At 37.2% G+C, this 17,726-nt stretch overlaps 1 protein-coding gene across 5 annotated transcripts; it reads left to right on the top strand.

Annotated features, from left to right (window-relative positions):
- Positions 1-517: 517 nt before the first annotated feature.
- Positions 518-16,884, top strand: LOC306893566 (immunoglobulin heavy constant epsilon). Of its 5 annotated transcripts, none has more exons than XM_079455480.1 (10): positions 518-648; positions 3,644-3,934; positions 7,759-8,055; positions 8,185-8,478; positions 13,717-14,016; positions 14,146-14,433; positions 14,601-14,921; positions 15,000-15,317; positions 15,827-16,105; positions 16,307-16,884. In XM_079455480.1, exons 2-10 carry the CDS (start codon positions 3,724-3,726, stop codon positions 16,468-16,470), a joined length of 2,472 nt encoding a protein of 823 aa, XP_079311606.1. In that variant the 5' UTR covers positions 518-648; positions 3,644-3,723; the 3' UTR covers positions 16,471-16,884. The 5 variants fall into 5 exon arrangements, with proteins under 5 accessions (XP_079311606.1, XP_079311605.1, XP_079311604.1 ...); XM_079455479.1 differs by lacking the exon at positions 518-648 and adding an exon at positions 1,293-1,426; XM_079455478.1 differs by lacking the exon at positions 518-648 and adding an exon at positions 1,979-2,059.
- Positions 16,885-17,726: the final 842 nt, after the last annotated feature.

Here is a 17,726-nt window from a genome sequence, read left to right as displayed (position 1 = left end):
ATATCAAGTTATTCCTTCACTAAATAATGATTCAGCAGTTGATTGTGACATTTATTTTATGGATTTGTGGCTGTTGTTGTAATTTTGAATTATAAATGTGATATGTCTTAATTCTGTATGTTCTTTCTTAATTATTTAAGCAATCTATACAGTGTTGTGCTTGGAGTGGCTAGAAATAAACATACTTTTCAGAAGCCTGACATTTCTCTTTAAAATACCCTTCTGATTTTCTGAGACATTGAATTTTGGGTTTTCATTATCTTTAAGCCATAATCATCAAAATTTAAAGAAATAAAGGCTTGAAATATTTCACTCATATGTGGAATGAATCTATATAATATATTGGTTTCACTTTCTGAAATTGGTGACAAGAAATATTGACCTTTTTCCCAACATTCTAATTAATTGAGATGCACATGGATATCGAAGAGCTTTGGATAAAAGCGTCTGCTAAATGTATCTTCATTGGAGGCTGAGCCCCCCTAATATTGAAACTTAGAAGCACCCATGATATAAGATTTAAAATACTTTTGATCACATGAACATTAATTGGTCCTTGAGTTTTTGGTTGATAATACAGGGGCTTCTATCACTGTGACTACTATTTCGACTACTGGGGAAAAGGAACCCAAGTCACCGTTTCGTCTGGTAAGTCGTTATTAATATTTCATTTCTGTTGGTTTCATTTTGATTTTGTTTTCAAATCAAGTCAAGCCATGTTATTTTGTCCTACAAAACAAAACTTGAACCTGTTAAATTGAAACTTTTTCCGCTGACTAAGACAAAGGGAACATATCCAAAAAATGTGGCTAAAATAGACTGTCCTAAAACAAACGCAACTGTTTGCGAGAAATTTTCTTATCTAGAAAGTATTAATAGAAAATATATGTAGGACTTTTAATTAATCTTTGTATTGTTAAATTGCTGATAAATATTTTAAGCAATTTTGTACATTGAACGTGTTAAAAGTATCACTGTGACTACGATGCTTTTGACTACTGGGGAAAAGGAACCCAAGTAACCGTTTCGTCTGGTAAGTCGTTAATAATATTTCAGTTTCTGTTGGTTTCATTTTGATTTTGTTTTCAAATCAAGTCAAGCCATGTTATTTTGTCCTACAAAACAAAACTTGAACCTGTTAAATTGAAACTTTTTCCGCTGACTAAGACAAAGGGAACATATCCAAACAAATGTGGCTAAAATAGGCTGTACTAAAACAAACGCAACTGTTTGCGAGAAATTTTCTTATCTAGAAAGTATTAATAGAAAATAGGCCTATATGTAGGACTATTAATTAATCTTTGTATTGTTAAATTGCTGATAAATATTTTAAGCAATTTTGTACATTGAACGTGTTAAAAGTATCACTGTGACTACGGTGCTTTTGACTACTGGGGAAAAGGAACCCAAGTCACCGTTTCGTCTGGTAAGTCGTTATTAATATTTCGGTTTCTGTTGGTTTCATTTTGATTTTGTTTTCAAATCAAGTCGAGCGATGTTATTTTGTCTTACAAAACAAAACTTGAACCTGTTAAATTGAAACTTTTTCAAGACCAAGGGAACATATCCAATAGAAATGTGGCTAAAATAGGCTGTATTAAAACAAATGAAAATGTTTGCGAGAAATTTTCTCATCTAGAAATTATTAATAGAAAATATATCTAAGACTATTAATTCATCTTTGTAATGTTTAATTGCTGATAAATATTTTAAGACATTTTTGTACATTGAACGTGTTAAAAGTATCACTGTGACTACGGTTATTTTGACTACTGGGGAAAAGGCACCTTGGTCACTGTGACATCAGGTAAGAACTTTATATCTGCTAATTTCGCAACTAATACAAAATGATTAAATTGAATTTAGCTATCTCTGATTTCCAACAAACCCTATTCTGAATTATATAAAAACAACGACTCGTTTAACTGTGGGAATTATATTATTAAGTGATTTGTCACGTTAAAGCCATAGTTTTTGTGCAATATATTGGGGTAAAATAGTTATTGTGACAATGCGTTTGACTACTGGGGAAAAGGAACCATGGTCACTGTATCTTCAGGTAAGACAACATCTAAATATCATTTACAAAATAAATATACTAAATGAAGATTAATTTCTAAATTAATTTCGATAAAAAAAATTCAAACAAAGTTTGTACGTTACATAAACATTGTGTATGCGCGGGTGGCCTCGACTTTATGACAGTTCAGTGGATTAGTAATTTCAAGCTCTTCCAACAGAGCATAATAGACTCAGTGCGGTGCAATTTTGTGCTCCATTAAGTGTTATAAATGCATGTCGTGTAACTGGGCTTTTGATTACTGGGGGAGCGGCACCAAAGTCTCCGTAACAAACAGTAGGTCTTTGTTTTATTTCATTGAACGTGAAAATGCATATCTAACGTTAGAAATTTAAATTAAGGCTTTTATATTTTTGCCGTAGCCAATTTATCTTATTATGTGCTTATTCCTTTGCTCCTGTTTATTTAGATGTTTTCAATAGCATGGTAATTTCACCCGAAAATATTTTTTAAGCTATTCTCACTTAAATCTTGTAATAACAATTATGCGGCAAATGATTATTTCCTTTTTGCAACTTAATCTCAGCAGTACATACTGTGCTGGGAGAAGAGCAAAAAGCAAGATTAAATCAGGGGTCTGGTGCGTTTATACTTAATGCCTGGGCTACATGTGCTATTTGTTATATTTCGTGTTTATTCAAATATTAGCAAAAAAGCTTGTTTTGTATGATCGGTTGTTTAAAAGAAAAATCACTTATCGATTTAAAGGCCTTTAAAATGTTAAAGTACTCAAACGTTGCTAATTAATAGGCATAGTGTCTTTTATTTAAACGGTTTTGTTGCTCGTTTTTAATTGCAGTGCAAAGGGTGTAAATATTATTTCAACGCTGCAAATATGCAAACTATATGATAGGCTACTTATACTTAATATTGTCATTTTCTTTTATAAAATTTTCATAGCCTTATTAATTAAAAAGGATTTGAGTTGTTTTGCAGTAAAAACAGCATAACAAATATACAAAACACTTGTAAATAGTATTTAAACGTTCCGATTAATCAGGTTGCACACTGCGATATTGAAATATTGTTAAACTATTGAGTTGTTATTAATTGATTAAATGTGAATGATCTGAGTTGGTTTTAAGTAAAAACACCCTCACGATCAAACAAATCAACCAACCATGGTTTTATTTTAACAGTGTTTTGGCGCATTGGTTTAGATTGATCTTTAACAGTACTACTTTATAGATAAAAATTAATCTAAACAAATGAGCCAATACACTTTTACTAAACCTGTGATTAATTTTGGGAAAGGAATTCACTCTGCATTAATATTATTGCACTTTACTCAGAATCGGAATCACCTTTATTGTTAAGTACCTTTTTTACGTGGGAATTTGTCTGAATGTTGTATAAAAATGATAAGGTACAAAAATAAAATAAGAACATTCCTAATAATATTAATAGACAATTTAAATAGCAAACACAAGGGAATACATAGATTTGAATGGCGCAAAAGTGCAAAAGCTCACAGTTGAAGTAGAAATATTGCATGATTGTTGCAGATAGAGTAGATTTAACAAAAATCAAATATGTTTCAATGATTATTCTATGTCTCTGCAGCTCAACCATCTCCGCCAAAGTCTCTCTATGCCTTGGCTCAGTGCGGTTCTGACTCTGATGGCTTCCTCACTCTCGGCTGCATGGCAATTGGTTTCTCCCCCGTGGACTCACTTTCTTTCGAATGGACCGATCGTAAGGGGACACCGGTGGATTTCGTGCAGTATCCAGCAGTCGGACGAAACGGGGATAACACCAAATTCAGCCAGCTGCGAGTGAAGAAAAGCGCCACGGATCCCGAAAACAAGTACAAATGTAAAGCGGGTAAAATGGAAATTGACGTTGCTCCGGCAGGTAAGTTACTCCCTAAATGTAATTTTTTTCTAATTAGAGTTCATTAAATCTAGCTTATATTTCTGTTATGTATTGCTGTCAACTTTGTTGTTTCTGCAATCATGTTGATTATTTTTTATATACAGTCATATAGACAATTTTATACATGCATTTCGCAAGTAAGGAAATGTAAAGTGTTTGAATATGTAGGCTTATTATCCTTATTATTATGTTAGACAGTATTTCCAATAGTTCCATCTAAGCCTTCAAAAATACTGGTTTAACAAAATCTATGCCAAGAAACATTTATATAAACTAGATATTATTAGGTCACATGCCATTATGTTGATATGCATATACATTCATCTACATGTTTGCTTGCTCAAGAAAGCATGCCATTCTGTTTCTGTCGCTTTGATGCCCTTTCTGCCTTCTCCTGTATGTTGCCTGCAGCCCCACCGCCAGATAAGAGTGCATCTGTGTTCTTAACAACTCCTACAAAAGCGGATTTAGACAATGGAACAGCTACTTTCATTTGCTTAGCCAAGGAGTTTTCACCTGAAAATCACTCATTTAAGTGGTTTAAGAATGGTGTGGTGGTAAACGACGGGGTAGCTGATGATTGTTTAGGTAAGAAGAAAACCAATGTTACTCTTTATACCGCCACGAGCGTTTACCAAATGGACGCGGACACATGGACCAAGAAACACGGAACCAAAATTACGTGCACATTTGTGCACAAAGCTAGAAGTGAAACGAAAGAAGCAAGTAACACAGGTTTGTTTGATTTGACATCCGTAAACATTTTAATTATTGTTTCCCTTAATCTTTTGCCAGCTAAATGTATTGTCTGTCTGGTTTCTATAGAATCTTCATCAGATACATGTATTTCTGCTAAATTTATCCCTCCCTCCTGGGAGGACATGTTCCTGAAAAAAAGTGGAATTCTAAAGTGCAGAGCTGCAGGAGAAATAGGGTTCCAAAAAATGGAGATTAAAGCATCTGGGAAAGTCATCAATGCAACATCAGGAGAAATCCTTGCAGAGGAGAAAGTAGTTGAGCTTGAGGCCAGAATCAATTTTGAAGAATGGAGCAATGGAACGCAATTTATGTGTAGCATTGAACATGATTCATCTGCAGAGCCCACAGAGATTTTGTATACCAGAGAGAAGGGTATGTTTTCTCTTCAACATTTATCTTGTGTGTTTTTTAAATACCTTTGTTATGTACAATTTCCGCTACCTAATGATTTATCTTTTATTTTTAAACATTTAAGCTTGCACAAATAGAAAAACGATAAAAACTTCTTGACTTGTGGCATTCTCACCCGTGTTGTGATCTCGTATTATTAGGTGGAAATAAGAAGAGACCCGCTGTTTACATATTAGCACCCCCAGAACAAAGAGAAAATGAAACGGTGACCCTGACATGTTATGTGAAGGACTTCTACCCCAAAGAGGTGTTTGTGTCTTGGCTTGCTGATGATGACAATTTGAAACCTGGGAATGGGTACATGCAGAACACTAGCATGCCAATGTTGAACAATAAATACTATAGTGTCTATAGTCAGCTCACAATTCCGTCTTCTAGTTGGAAAAGTGGTACAGTGTTTAGCTGTGTTGTGTACCATGAAAGCATTGATCAGTCTGTGCAAATATTGACAAGATCTATTAACAATAATTCGGAAAAACCCAGTATTTTTAATCTGAGTATGAATACGCCTCCAACTTGCAAGGGCAAGTGTCCCCCTCTTGACTGTTAAATGTTTATTCTTTTTTTCTGAAGTGTCATGTCTATTGTCTATTGTAAAAGTCTGTGTCATTAATGTTTGTTTGAAACATTGTCATGCACATCAAATTGAGAAAAAAGATAATAAAAAACCCAAGCATATTGTCTGTTTAGTTCATGTTATTATGTGCATTTGATCTGTCTCAATGTATCCAAGCTTTAAGTGTCAAAAACATCAACCTATTTAGTCTTTGTAGCATTTTAAAATTATAAAGTACACTTTCTTTGATCTTAAAATATATAATTCTCCTTTAAAATATTTTTTTACTTTGATTAATTAAATATACAATTTTATTAAATTAAATTAAAAGGTTAGTGGTAGTCGAATAGAATTATGAATTACATATATCCTTTCAAAATGCATTGCTTTAAAATAAATGTATTAACACAATTTAAATGAGGAAAACATTACTTTCTGGCAAAATAATAAAATATGCACAGCCTAAAATCTTGGGAGCTATGGGAAACCTTAATTATTAATGTGTTTGCATGATCTTGTATTCTTGTCTTCTGTTCAAATCTTAATAATTTTAAAATAATCGAGACCCAACAAGCTTCAACTATTTGTAGTAGGTAATACTCGGTGCACATCTGTTCATCAGTGACATGCCAAGACACACTCAAAACCATTGAAGTAATCAGGGTCACCTTTGTTTACGTTTGATTATATTCAATATGTTAACTACATTAACTTGTAGAGAACTTGCTCAATAACTTACTATTGCAGCTTGGTTCAACTCATATTTTAATTTTTCCACAAAGCTTATTTTTTGAGATCAAACAGTTACTTAGGGCCCTATGAAGTCTAACTAAGTCTTGATAATCTTGAAAATTGTGTTTGTATTTTTGTCTATCCCTTTAGCGTGGCTTGTGTGGATAGAGCAACCTCTGTATGAACCAGCTGATACAGACGACAGTGGCATTGCAAACGCTGCCGTAACTTTTGTCTTCCTCTTTCTCATAACTTTGTTCTACAGCATTGGTGCTACTTTTGTTAAGGTATATATCTTTGAATGTGTTTAGTTAAGAATATGTTTAACGTTTGAGGTTATAAAGGGCATGGGCATTTAATTTGATAATTTTTATTATATCCTTCAGCTCTTGGGAGAGATTTTTGCCTGACTTTATATTGACAAAATGATGTACTGGAATTTCTTTTGTGATTATTTTATAATAATTACTATTTTTTGTCAAACTATAATTTCAGGTGAAATAAGAGATCTTGCATGATGAGAGGTGAGAATGGACTTGCATGAATCACTCCCTCCAATTCCCAGAAAAACAATGTAACAGATTATCTTCTTGTAAATATGTGATTGTGCTGGTTTAACTTTTGCTTTAATAAAAGAACAATTGTAAAACATTAAATTAGTCTTGCATTGTTTCATTTTTTTTGATAGGTTCACATGGACTTTTAACAGCATTAGCATCAAGTATAAGTTTTCTTTTAGCATGTTTTTTCTACCATCATTTAGCGCTAATCATGTATGTATAACCGACTTAAATCATAACATTTTGTTCAAGTTCACAGCCCATCAGTTTTTGACATGTTATCCTTGTTTCTCAATATAAGACTAATATCTATATAATTTATGTGTATTTATTTTCCAGGTGAATGATTTGCAAGGCTTTGTTCAGTTGGAACTGAAACTCTGAACCATCTACCTCTTACAGGAAAATACAGTAGATTGCATAACAGGAGGTTCATTTTATGTAAATGGCAAGGTGTCTTCCTGTTCAGATGTGTTAAACCATGTCCCAGAGAGGCAGATGGTTTTCGGTTCTGCTTTTGGTGGCTTTTTCAGCTTTATTTCGGTCCTGGGTATTAACGCTGCCATCTGCTATTTGCTCTGCTTTTTGAAGCATGTGTCTAATTTCCCCCTCTGTCCACCTTCGTTGTTTTCTGCTATTATGAACTATAAAGAAAACTTCATCCCGGAACATTGACAAAGTTTTCATATTTGTATGATTTTGCGATGCATTTTAAAATTTGCACATTTGTTATGTCATGTTTACATTACTGGATGTTATGTGATGTCTTATCTCTATTTCAACAGAAAAACGTGTCATTAAGCCCAATATCACTCTGCTGAGTAGAGCTGATGGTGATAAAGTCTTGATAGAGTGTCAAGTGAATAATTATTTCCCTGACGAACTTAAAGTAGAGTGGCTTATCGATGATCAGCCCATCAGCACTTCTTTACCAAAAAAAAAGCTTCAGAATGATGGGAAACCGAAATCCTTTACTTTCATTAGTCAGTTAGCTATCAGTGCTCAGGATCAGGGCAAACTTTATACTTGTAAAGCCACCCACAATGCTGAGGAGATCACACAAAGCTATAATGTGTGCAAGGGTAAGTTTAGCACATCTAATTAAACTATTTATCAAATAGGTCTCAGAACTTATCTTTGTAAAATATGACAATATGCATCAGTATGACTGTTGAAAAAACACAGATGTTGGCTTTATTTTACACCTACAGACATGCCCAAACCTTCTATCCATGTAAAGAAACCCCATCTCAGAGACATAATGAAAGGGGGTGAAGTAACAATTTCTTGTGTTGTTGAAGCACCTCATAACACAGAAGTGTCATGGCTGGTAAACAGTTTAAAGACACAAGCAACCAGTGAAAGCAAAACACATCTGTCCAGTCGCAGAACACGCATTGTCAGTAATCTGACTTCATCCAAAGAAGATTATTTGAGCCTAAGGACCATTGTTTGTAAGGCAAAACATCAATGTGTCCAAGAAGAGAAAGCTGCAATTAAGGCTGGTAAGCTGTACATTACAAGATGATCCTTGCGTATTTATGTGCACTGTTAACGATTTGCTTGTATTTTTACAGTACGTTACTGGCAGCACGGTTGCCAGTAAGTTACTGTATTTTGATTTACAGTGCTGTACTGTAATAGATTACTACAGTACAAAAAATATTGCTGTATAGATACAACACAGTACTTTACTGTATTTTTACTATATTTTTACTGCAATTTACTGTAATACCTATATTGACAAATTATTACTATTTAATTCTTATTGGCAATAATTACAAATATTATTATATATTTTAGATAGTTTGGATATAAATCTGTAGTTATTAATATTATAAAACTGCTATACTTGACATTATGAATCAAAAGGCAATCCAGGCAAATTTTTTATTGAATCATATCATTGAAACAAAAAGTATTAAAACATTTAAAACAGTATTGAAGAATGATGCATTACATTAACAACATATAATGACTATGTACAGTAGTCAACATTTAAAGTGGATCAAAAAGGCGAGAACAATACCTATTCTTGTAACTTTTTTGACCCACTTCAAATGTTGACTACTATATATATTACAACATTTAAGTGAGCAAAAATATTCATACATTACATATCAAAACAAACAATAGCAACAAAGTGACAGGTGTCATCTAAAACTGGCAAAGAAAACACTGGTCTGTAGTTAAAATGTTCCATTCAAACTGAGTGTCGTGTGTGAGAGTGTTGTGTGTGGCTGTGTGAGAGTGTTGTGTGTGAGTGAGAGTGTTGTGTGTGGCTGTGTGAGAGTGTTGTGTGTGAGTGAGAGTGTTGTGTGTGGCTGTGTGAGAGTGTTGTGTGTGGCTGTGTGAGAGTGTTGTGTGTGAGTGAGAGTGTTGTGTGTGGCTGTGTGAGAGTGTTGTGTGTGAGTGAGAGTGTTGTGTGTGGCTGTGTGAGAGTGTTGTGTGTGAGTGAGAGTGTTGTGTGTGGCTGTGTGAGAGTGTTGTGTGTGGCTGTGTGAGAGTGTTGTGTGTGAGTGAGAGTGTTGTGTGTGGCTGTGTGAGAGTGTTGTGTGTGAGTGAGAGTGTTGTGTGTGGCTGTGTGAGAGTGTTGTGTGTGGCTGTGTGAGAGTGTTGTGTGGGTGTGTGTGTGTGAGAGTGTTGTGTGTGGCTGTGTGAGAGTGTTGTGTGTGAGAGTGAGAGTGTTGTGTGTGGCTGTGTGAGAGTGTTGTGTGTGTGTGAGAGTGAGAGTGTTGTGTGCGGGTGTGTGAGAGTGTTGTGTGTGTGTGAGAGTGTTGTGTGCGGGTGTGTGAGAGTGTTGTGTGTGGCTGTGTGAGAGTGTTGTGTGTGAGTGAGAGTGTTGTGTGTGTGGCTGTGTGAGAGTGTTGTGTGTGGCTGTGTGAGAGTGTTGTGTGTGAGTGAGAGTGTTGTGTGTGGCTGTGTGAGAGTGTTGTGTGTGAGTGAGAGTGTTGTGTGTGGCTGTGTGAGAGTGTTGTGTGTGGCTGTGTGAGAGTGTTGTGTGGGTGTGTGTGTGTGTGTGTGTGTGTGTGAGAGTGTTGTGTGTGGCTGTGTGAGAGTGTTGTGTGTGAGAGTGAGAGTGTTGTGTGTGGCTGTGTGAGAGTGTTGTGTGCGGGTGTGTGAGAGTGTTGTGTGTGGCTGTGTGAGAGTGTTGTGTGTGTGTGAGAGTGAGAGTGTTGTGTGCGGGTGTGTGAGAGTGTTGTGTGTGGCTGTGTGAGAGTGTTGTGTGGGGCTGTGTGAGAGGGTTGTGTGTGTGTGTGTGTGTGTGAGAGTGTTGTGTGCGGGTGTGTGAGAGTGTTGTGTGGTGCTGTGTGAGAGTGTTGTGTGGGTGTGTGTGTGTGTGTGTGTGTGTGTGAGAGTGTTGTGTGCGGGTGTGTGAGAGTGTTGTGTGTGAGAGTGAGAGTGTTGTGTGTGGCTGTCTGAGAGTGTTGTGTGTGAGAGTGAGAGTGTTGTGTGTGGCTGTGTGAGAGTGTTGTGTGTGTGTGAGAGTGAGAGTGTTGTGTGCGGGTGTGTGAGAGGGTTGTGTGTGTGTGTGTGTGAGAGTGTTGTGTGCGGGTGTGTGAGAGTGTTGTGTGGTGCTGTGTGAGAGTGTTGTGTGGGTGTGTGTGTGTGTGTGTGTGAGAGTGTTGTGTGCGGGTGTGTGAGAGTGTTGTGTGTGAGAGTGAGAGTGTTGTGTGTGGCTGTGTGAGAGTGTTGTGTGTGAGAGTGAGAGTGTTGTGTGTGGCTGTGTGAGAGTGTTGTGTGTGTGTGAGAGTGAGAGTGTTGTGTGCGGGTGTGTGAGAGTGTTGTGTGTGTGTGAGAGTGAGAGTGTTGTGTGCGGGTGTGTGAGAGTGTTGTGTGTGTGTGAGAGTGAGAGTGTTGTGTGCGGGTGTGTGAGAGTGTTGTGTGTGGCTGTGTGAGAGTGTTGTGTGGGGCTGTGTGAGAGGGTTGTGTGTGTGTGTGTGTGAGAGTGTTGTGTGCGGGTGTGTGAGAGTGTTGTGTGGTGCTGTGTGAGAGTGTTGTGTGGGTGTGTGTGTGTGAGAGTGTTGTGTGCGGGTGTGTGAGAGTGTTGTGTGGTGCTGTGTGAGAGTGTTGTGTGGGTGTGTGTGTGTGTGTGTGTGAGAGTGTTGTGTGCGGGTGAGTGAGAGTGTTGTGTGTGAGAGTGAGAGTGTTGTGTGTGGCTGTGTGAGAGTGTTGTGTGTGAGAGTGAGAGTGTTGTGTGTGGCTGTGTGAGAGTGTTGTGTGTGTGTGAGAGTGAGAGTGTTGTGTGCGGGTGTGTGAGAGTGTTGTGTGTGTGTGAGAGTGAGAGTGTTGTGTGCGGGTGTGTGAGAGTGTTGTGTGTGTGTGAGAGTGAGAGTGTTGTGTGCGGGTGTGTGAGAGTGTTGTGTGTGGCTGTGTGAGAGTGTTGTGTGGGGCTGTGTGAGAGGGTTGTGTGTGTGTGTGTGTGAGAGTGTTGTGTGCGGGTGTGTGAGAGTGTTGTGTGGTGCTGTGTGAGAGTGTTGTGTGGGTGTGTGTGTGTGTGAGAGTGTTGTGTGCGGGTGTGTGAGAGTGTTGTGTGGGGCTGTGTGAGAGTGTTGTGTGGGGCTGTGTGAGAGGGTTGTGTGTGTGTGTGTGTGAGAGTGTTGTGTGCAGGTGTGTGAGAGTGTTGTGTGCGGGTGTGTGAGAGTGTTGTGTGGGGCTGTGTGAGAGGGTTGTGTGTGTGTGTGAGAGTGTTGTGTGCGGGTGTGAGAGTGTTGTGTGCGGGTGTGTGAGAGTGTTGTGTGGGGCTGTGTGAGAGGGTTGTGTGTGTGTGTGTGTGTGTGTGAGAGTGTTGTGTGCAGGTGTGTGAGAGTGTTGTGTGCGGGTGTGTGAGAGTGTTGTGTGGGGCTGTGTGAGAGGGTTGTGTGTGTGTGTGAGAGTGTTGTGTGCGGGTGTGAGAGTGTTGTGTGCGGGTGTGTGAGAGTGTTGTGTGGGTGTGGGTATTTTTGTCGAGAAACTACATGACTTGCAGTTGTAACTGGACATCCTGGGATGACTTGCTTGGTTTAAAAATGACCAAATCCAGCCAAAATATCAATGGTGAGACTGTAACACAAAAAGCCAAAAATAACAAAATCTGTTAGCCATTGAAATAATTACAAATTGTGAAGTAAATGGTGAAAGAAAATTCAGTAACACTTTACTATAAGGTTTTATTCCATAACATGTATTAATGGTTTAGATAATATGAACTAACAATGAACAATATATTTTTCAACATTAATAATATTTGAGAATTCATAATGAATTAACTAATGTGAATAGAGATAAATTGATTGATTTAAAAATGTATTGCCAAATGTTAAAATGTATTAACATCCTATGTTAACAAATAGAACCTTATTGTAAGTGTTACTAAAAAGTCAGAAGTAAAACCAGAAACAAATTTGAATAAAAGTTGTATTATAAATACATGGTGAATACTTACAGAAACTCATAAGCCCAGGGTGCAAAGTGGACCAAACTGTGACGTTAGAGCTGTAAGAAGAAATATATAATGATATGTTACTTGCTGAAATTTAGAAACCATGTTTATTATTTACGCTTAAGATAGTCAATCAAAAATGTAGCAAAATGATCATTTAAATGTTTTCCCCTGTATACATTAACATTAAGAGTTCAAATATTTGGGATTGCATTTTCTATACCGTTGGTGTAGCGAAAGTCATTGAGTTTTTGGAAATGCATTTAAAGCTGATCGCGCTCCTCTTTCCGTACAGCGTCATTACGTAAAGGCGGAGTCAGCAGCGCTCTTTAGAAAAGTACGTGCATTGATTTGAGGTGTTGGAAGCAATATCGCTACAAATATATTGTCATACAAAACTTTTTGGCCAACTGAATGTAAAACACTCTAAAGAACATCATATCTGCTTCTGCGGATATACCGTAAATACAGAAATAAGCGCCGCAAACACATTTATAAATCTGTTAGTAATGAAATCTGTATGGATCGCACTCATCACAGTTAAATATGACGTTTCATTTTGTGTGAAGCAGTTTGGTAGCTGTGTGGGCTACTTTACAGTGACTTTGTTATTTCGTGTGAGATTTATTTAGGAGGAATCTTAGTTGAATTGGTCAAAGATTATTTTATTTGAACACAAACGCGAGTTTATCTATTACCAAATACAAGTCGGTTTACCTAGCTTGCCATTATAAACGAACTTCAACTATTCGACAGAAAATAAACTCACCAAAACCCTCATAAATGGTTGAAATAATCCTATATTCATTAAGTGAGATGTGTAAAACGGGTTTAAGCAGTGGGCTGACTTAGTTTAATTTCTGAGGTAGAAGCAACGTTTGTTGGCGACCATATCTCTCTCATTCCACGTTTAAAACAACACTGTAACAAACTGTTGTGCAAAATACAAAAACAAAATAATTTATTTGTATGAAACACATAAAATAAACCAAACTAAAAACTTACCAAACAGCCAGAAATCGATTATCCTCCTCCAGCTGCAGCCAGGATGGGCTCTGTGTGATTTGACGTGATGACATTGTGGCGCACTTTCGTTACACGTTACAGCAAAGCTACAGCGAGGTTACAGCGAGACCAAAATTTACTGTAAAAGTTTCCCGCTCAATGAAAATTACCCAGAATGCATTATGAGCTGCAGTATTTTACTGTAATATACAGATGCAGTATTGTACTGTGGATTTTTACAGTAATGTGCTGCTAATCTACAGCGACATCTAACAGTGTGGGTAAAAAATGTGGTAAAACCTTTTTTGCTCCTCAGAAAATATACTGAAAAATCCTGTTGTGGTGATCAGGAGGCCATTCAGAGGATCAGAAAGTGCTGTGTTGGAGTGTGTTGTACAAGATCTTCCTTCTAGTGAGGTGTGCATCACCATTCAGGCCAGAGGTCTTGATATCTCAGAGATCAACTGTATGGATGTGACCCAGTCTGAAAATATTCAGTCCTTGACCACAGACTTCACAATACCCAAGGAGCACCACAAAAAATACAAAACCTTTACATGTATAGTTTATAGTCTTTACAAACATTGGACATCAAAGCCTACTGGAAAAATTTTCGGTAGGAGATTCATATTTGTATCATTATCATATTAGCAATTTAAATTAATACATAATTGTGTTGCATTGCTTTTGAAAATAGTGATCTACTGGTTTTGCTTACTCATTAATCATTTAAAAAAAATTCCAGATGATCCTACTTTAGAGCTCTCAATTGTTCCCAGTGTGAACGGATCTAGTTCAAATCCTGAGAAGCTTGTGTGTTCCGGGACAGGATTTAACCCAAAGATCACATGGCTTACAAACTCTGAATTGAAAACTGGCCCAGTTGTCACTATTGGGGAAGATGGACGTGTGAAAGTGTACAGCGAGATAATGGTGTCGCAAAAAGAGTGGAATCAAGGAGAAACATTCACATGTAAAATCACAGATCAGCTAATTGCCAAAACTATTAATAAAAGCATCAGTATCTGTGCAGGTAAAAATGCACCAGTAACCATTTTTCTATAAAAAATTAAAAAATATATTTCGGTGACTATGGTGACAATCATGTTCTTTTTGACCACCCTGTGTATTGCCAGTTCCTCAAGCAATTATATATAACTTTTCAACTCATGTCAATAATTTCCTCATCTTTTTCATCAGTGAATGAACATAGCAGTCAGCTGGCAGATGTCTACTTGCTGGGTCCCTCCCTCAGCGATGTGAGATCCGCGACTGATGTTATCTTGACCTGCTTGGTTATTGGTCACCCTGTCTTCACCATCCAATGGAAAACGTACGGACGTAATTCCAATTCACATCATTGCATCCAACAGCCTCGAGATCATGCCAATGGGACTCAAAGCGTCCAATGTATTTTGGAGGTTCCTGTCAGCACATGGCATGCGTATAGTGTATTTACCTGTGAAGTTAAAAATTTATGCTCTGGAGACATACAGAAGAAGAACATCTCAAAAACCAGGGGTGAGCTCAGTCCTGCTCATTTTCTTCCCCAAACCTGCAAAATATTTTCAGGTATTACATTTTGTCTCATGTCCACAGACCCCAAACGGCCTGCAGTGAGGATCTTCAAACCCTCTGACAGTGATCTCTCTGGATCTCAAAATACCAATCTTCTTTGCATGATCACTGGCTTCTTCCCATCTGAAATCTCAGTGCATTGGGAACAGAATGGGGTGCAACTGGATGTGTCTCACTTCACTAACAGTCCTGTGGTTTCTCATGCTGGAGCAGTGGATTATTCAATATATAGCGCCTTAATACTGTCTGCGTCACAGTGGAAGGAGGAGATATACTCTTGTGTTGTTTCTCACGAGTCATCTCAAAATCCAATTATTGCTAATTTGGAGAACTTGTATGGTGGGTTTTAAGTTGCATTTTATATTAAAATTACTATTAAAAAATGACTATATATAAAATTATTATTACAATTGACAATTTATATAATTATATTCTATATTAAACAAATATGTATAAATTGCTCATTGATACAGCGACTAATATTTGTAGAATTGAGTTCTAGAAGTATCCATAGGTTTTCCCTATTTGTCCCATCAACAATGATGTTTCCATAATACCTCTTTATAGAATTTAAAGGGAAAATAGTTAAAATTCTGTCATCATTTATTCACCCCAGTGTTGTTCAAAATCTATACATGACTCTTTGTTCTGTGTAACACAAAAGAACAAACTGCTATGTAATGACATGAGAATTTAAATGTTATGGGTGAAAATCACTTTAAGCAATTAAGCAATCCAAATATGTCATAACACATGTACAGTGTATTTTTCAAGTACGTCTTGTTGGAAAATTACATAATCCCTCTTCTCTTGCCCTAAATGATGTCTATTTTTTAATTGTGCTTCAGCTTCGTTGACCCACTCTGCTCCGACTGCAAAGCTGCTGCAGGGTTCAAATGAGCTGGTGTGTCTGGCGTTTGGTTTTAGCCCATCTGCCATCAATATCACCTGGCTGCTGGGCTTGACTGAGCTGTCTGACCATAGGGTCACCAGCCCTGCAGAAGGCCCTGATGGAAAGTTTAGCATCAGAAGTCACCTACATTTACTAGAGTGGTCACCTGGAGAGGTGTACTCATGCAGGGTTACTCATATTACTGGTATCATCTTGCTTAACATCTCCAAGCCAGGTAATGAAAGTCTGCTGCTAGTTTACAATACCAATCAAATTTGTGGATGTCCTCAATGAAAGACAGTTGAACTGTGGTATCGTAATAGTCTGGTAATGCACTGCAAAATGTCAAAGAATTTATGTTTATCAATGACAAGGTCTTTTTATCTTATTATTAGCTGAAATAGAAACATGCACTTCTCTTCTCTGTTCTTTACAGAAATATTTGAAGAGGCAATTTTTATGGATGAAAACAAAGGCGAATCTATAGCACACGAGTCTCTCGAGGAAGTTTGGAAAATGGCCTGTTCCTTCCTCGTTCTTTTCCTCGTATCTCTCTTCTATGGTTGCACAGTCACTCTGGTCAAAGTGAAGACGACATGAGCGAGAGTGTCATTTTTGTTTCCTTTTTCTTCTTAGTTTGATCACTATTGTTTCAAAGCCATTGGGTTTTGAGTAAAATTATGATGAGTTTTTTTAATAAGCTTTGCAAAAATTATATAATGACTTAAATGTAAAAATGATACAATTCAAACTGAACTGTTTGTTCAAGTCCAAGTATATCAAATCAAAGTATAAGACGACTGCATGGTTACTTTCTTGGAAGAATGTGTACTGTATGAACGGTTTGATACCACCACGCATAGTTGATTAAAAATGATGAGTGCAAGCATTGAGAAACATACTCATAAACGATCCCCGCAAAGGGCCCTGAATGTGTGTATTTCTTTTAAGATTATATTAAATAAAATCACTGTAAAAAATAAACATACATTACTAAAGAATTTGTGTGCAATATAATGTTCTCGTGCGTAATACATTTTTTTATGTAATTCAGCTTTTTGTGAGAATTGGATTCCAAAATCTCAATTTACAAGTACGACATTTTGCGAATTACGAACACGGAGCACTGTGTGCGAAGAAGCCATAGGCCTCTGTGTACGTCATGAGGTGCGAAGAGGCCACTGTGTACGTCATGAGGCCACAGGCATACTAACCGAGGGAAGATTGATCGATTCCACGTAGTGCGCATGCGCCCCCGCTTAAACCACTAGCGCCAAACATGACAGCTAAACATCTGTCAATGTTTTTCTTTTTTGGCGGGGGGCACATGCGCACTACATGGAATCGATCAATCTTCCCTTTGATAGTAATGGCTGTGGCCTGATTTTTACATGCATCTTAAAAAGAGAGAGTCTATTATATATAGAATATTTTGAGATCATCTCAATTAAAATATCCCTAGCGGATTGTTTTCATCATCTGTCCTTCAATGATCCTAACCAAATCCACAAAAGTCATATTGGCAATGCAGAACATCACAGAAACTAACACGTGATAACCGTGTGTCGTCATAGGCCTGCAGACTAGGCCAAATTGTTACAGAATAATACAACTGCCAAATGTCTCATTCAGGTTTGCAAGACAAACGCCAAACCGACAGGCTAATTTGTAGTGCAACCAGGCAGTCGAATTATGAGGGTATTTTATACTTAACTGATAAGGTGAAACAATGATTAACCAAGTTTTCACACCAAGACAGTAAGCTACAGGTAAATACACATGTAACATTAACATGCTTTCATGCTCATTTTTTACGTTAAATTTATGTGCTGGCTAGATTTACTTATTATAAAACT

This window comes from Barbatula barbatula (genome assembly GCF_947034865.1).
Source record: "Barbatula barbatula genome assembly, chromosome: 5".
Classification (NCBI taxonomy): domain Eukaryota; kingdom Metazoa; phylum Chordata; class Actinopteri; order Cypriniformes; family Nemacheilidae; genus Barbatula; species Barbatula barbatula.
Note: the sequence above shows the minus strand (reverse complement) of the source record. Positions and strands in the feature narration are given on the sequence as shown.

What these genes read in the sequence shown, in the direction of transcription:
- LOC306893566 (XM_079455477.1), top strand. Translation starts at nt 2,296, where the DNA reads ATGTCGTGTAACTGGGCTTTTGATTACTGGGGGAGCGGCACCAAAGTC. An exon ending in GAAAGCTGCAATTAAGGCTG is followed by an intron (nt 8,479 to 13,716) that starts GTAAGCTGTACA and finishes TTTGCTCCTCAG; the next exon opens with AAAATATACTGAAAAATCCT. An exon ending in GCTTAACATCTCCAAGCCAG is followed by an intron (nt 16,106 to 16,306) that starts GTAATGAAAGTC and finishes TGTTCTTTACAG; the next exon opens with AAATATTTGAAGAGGCAATT.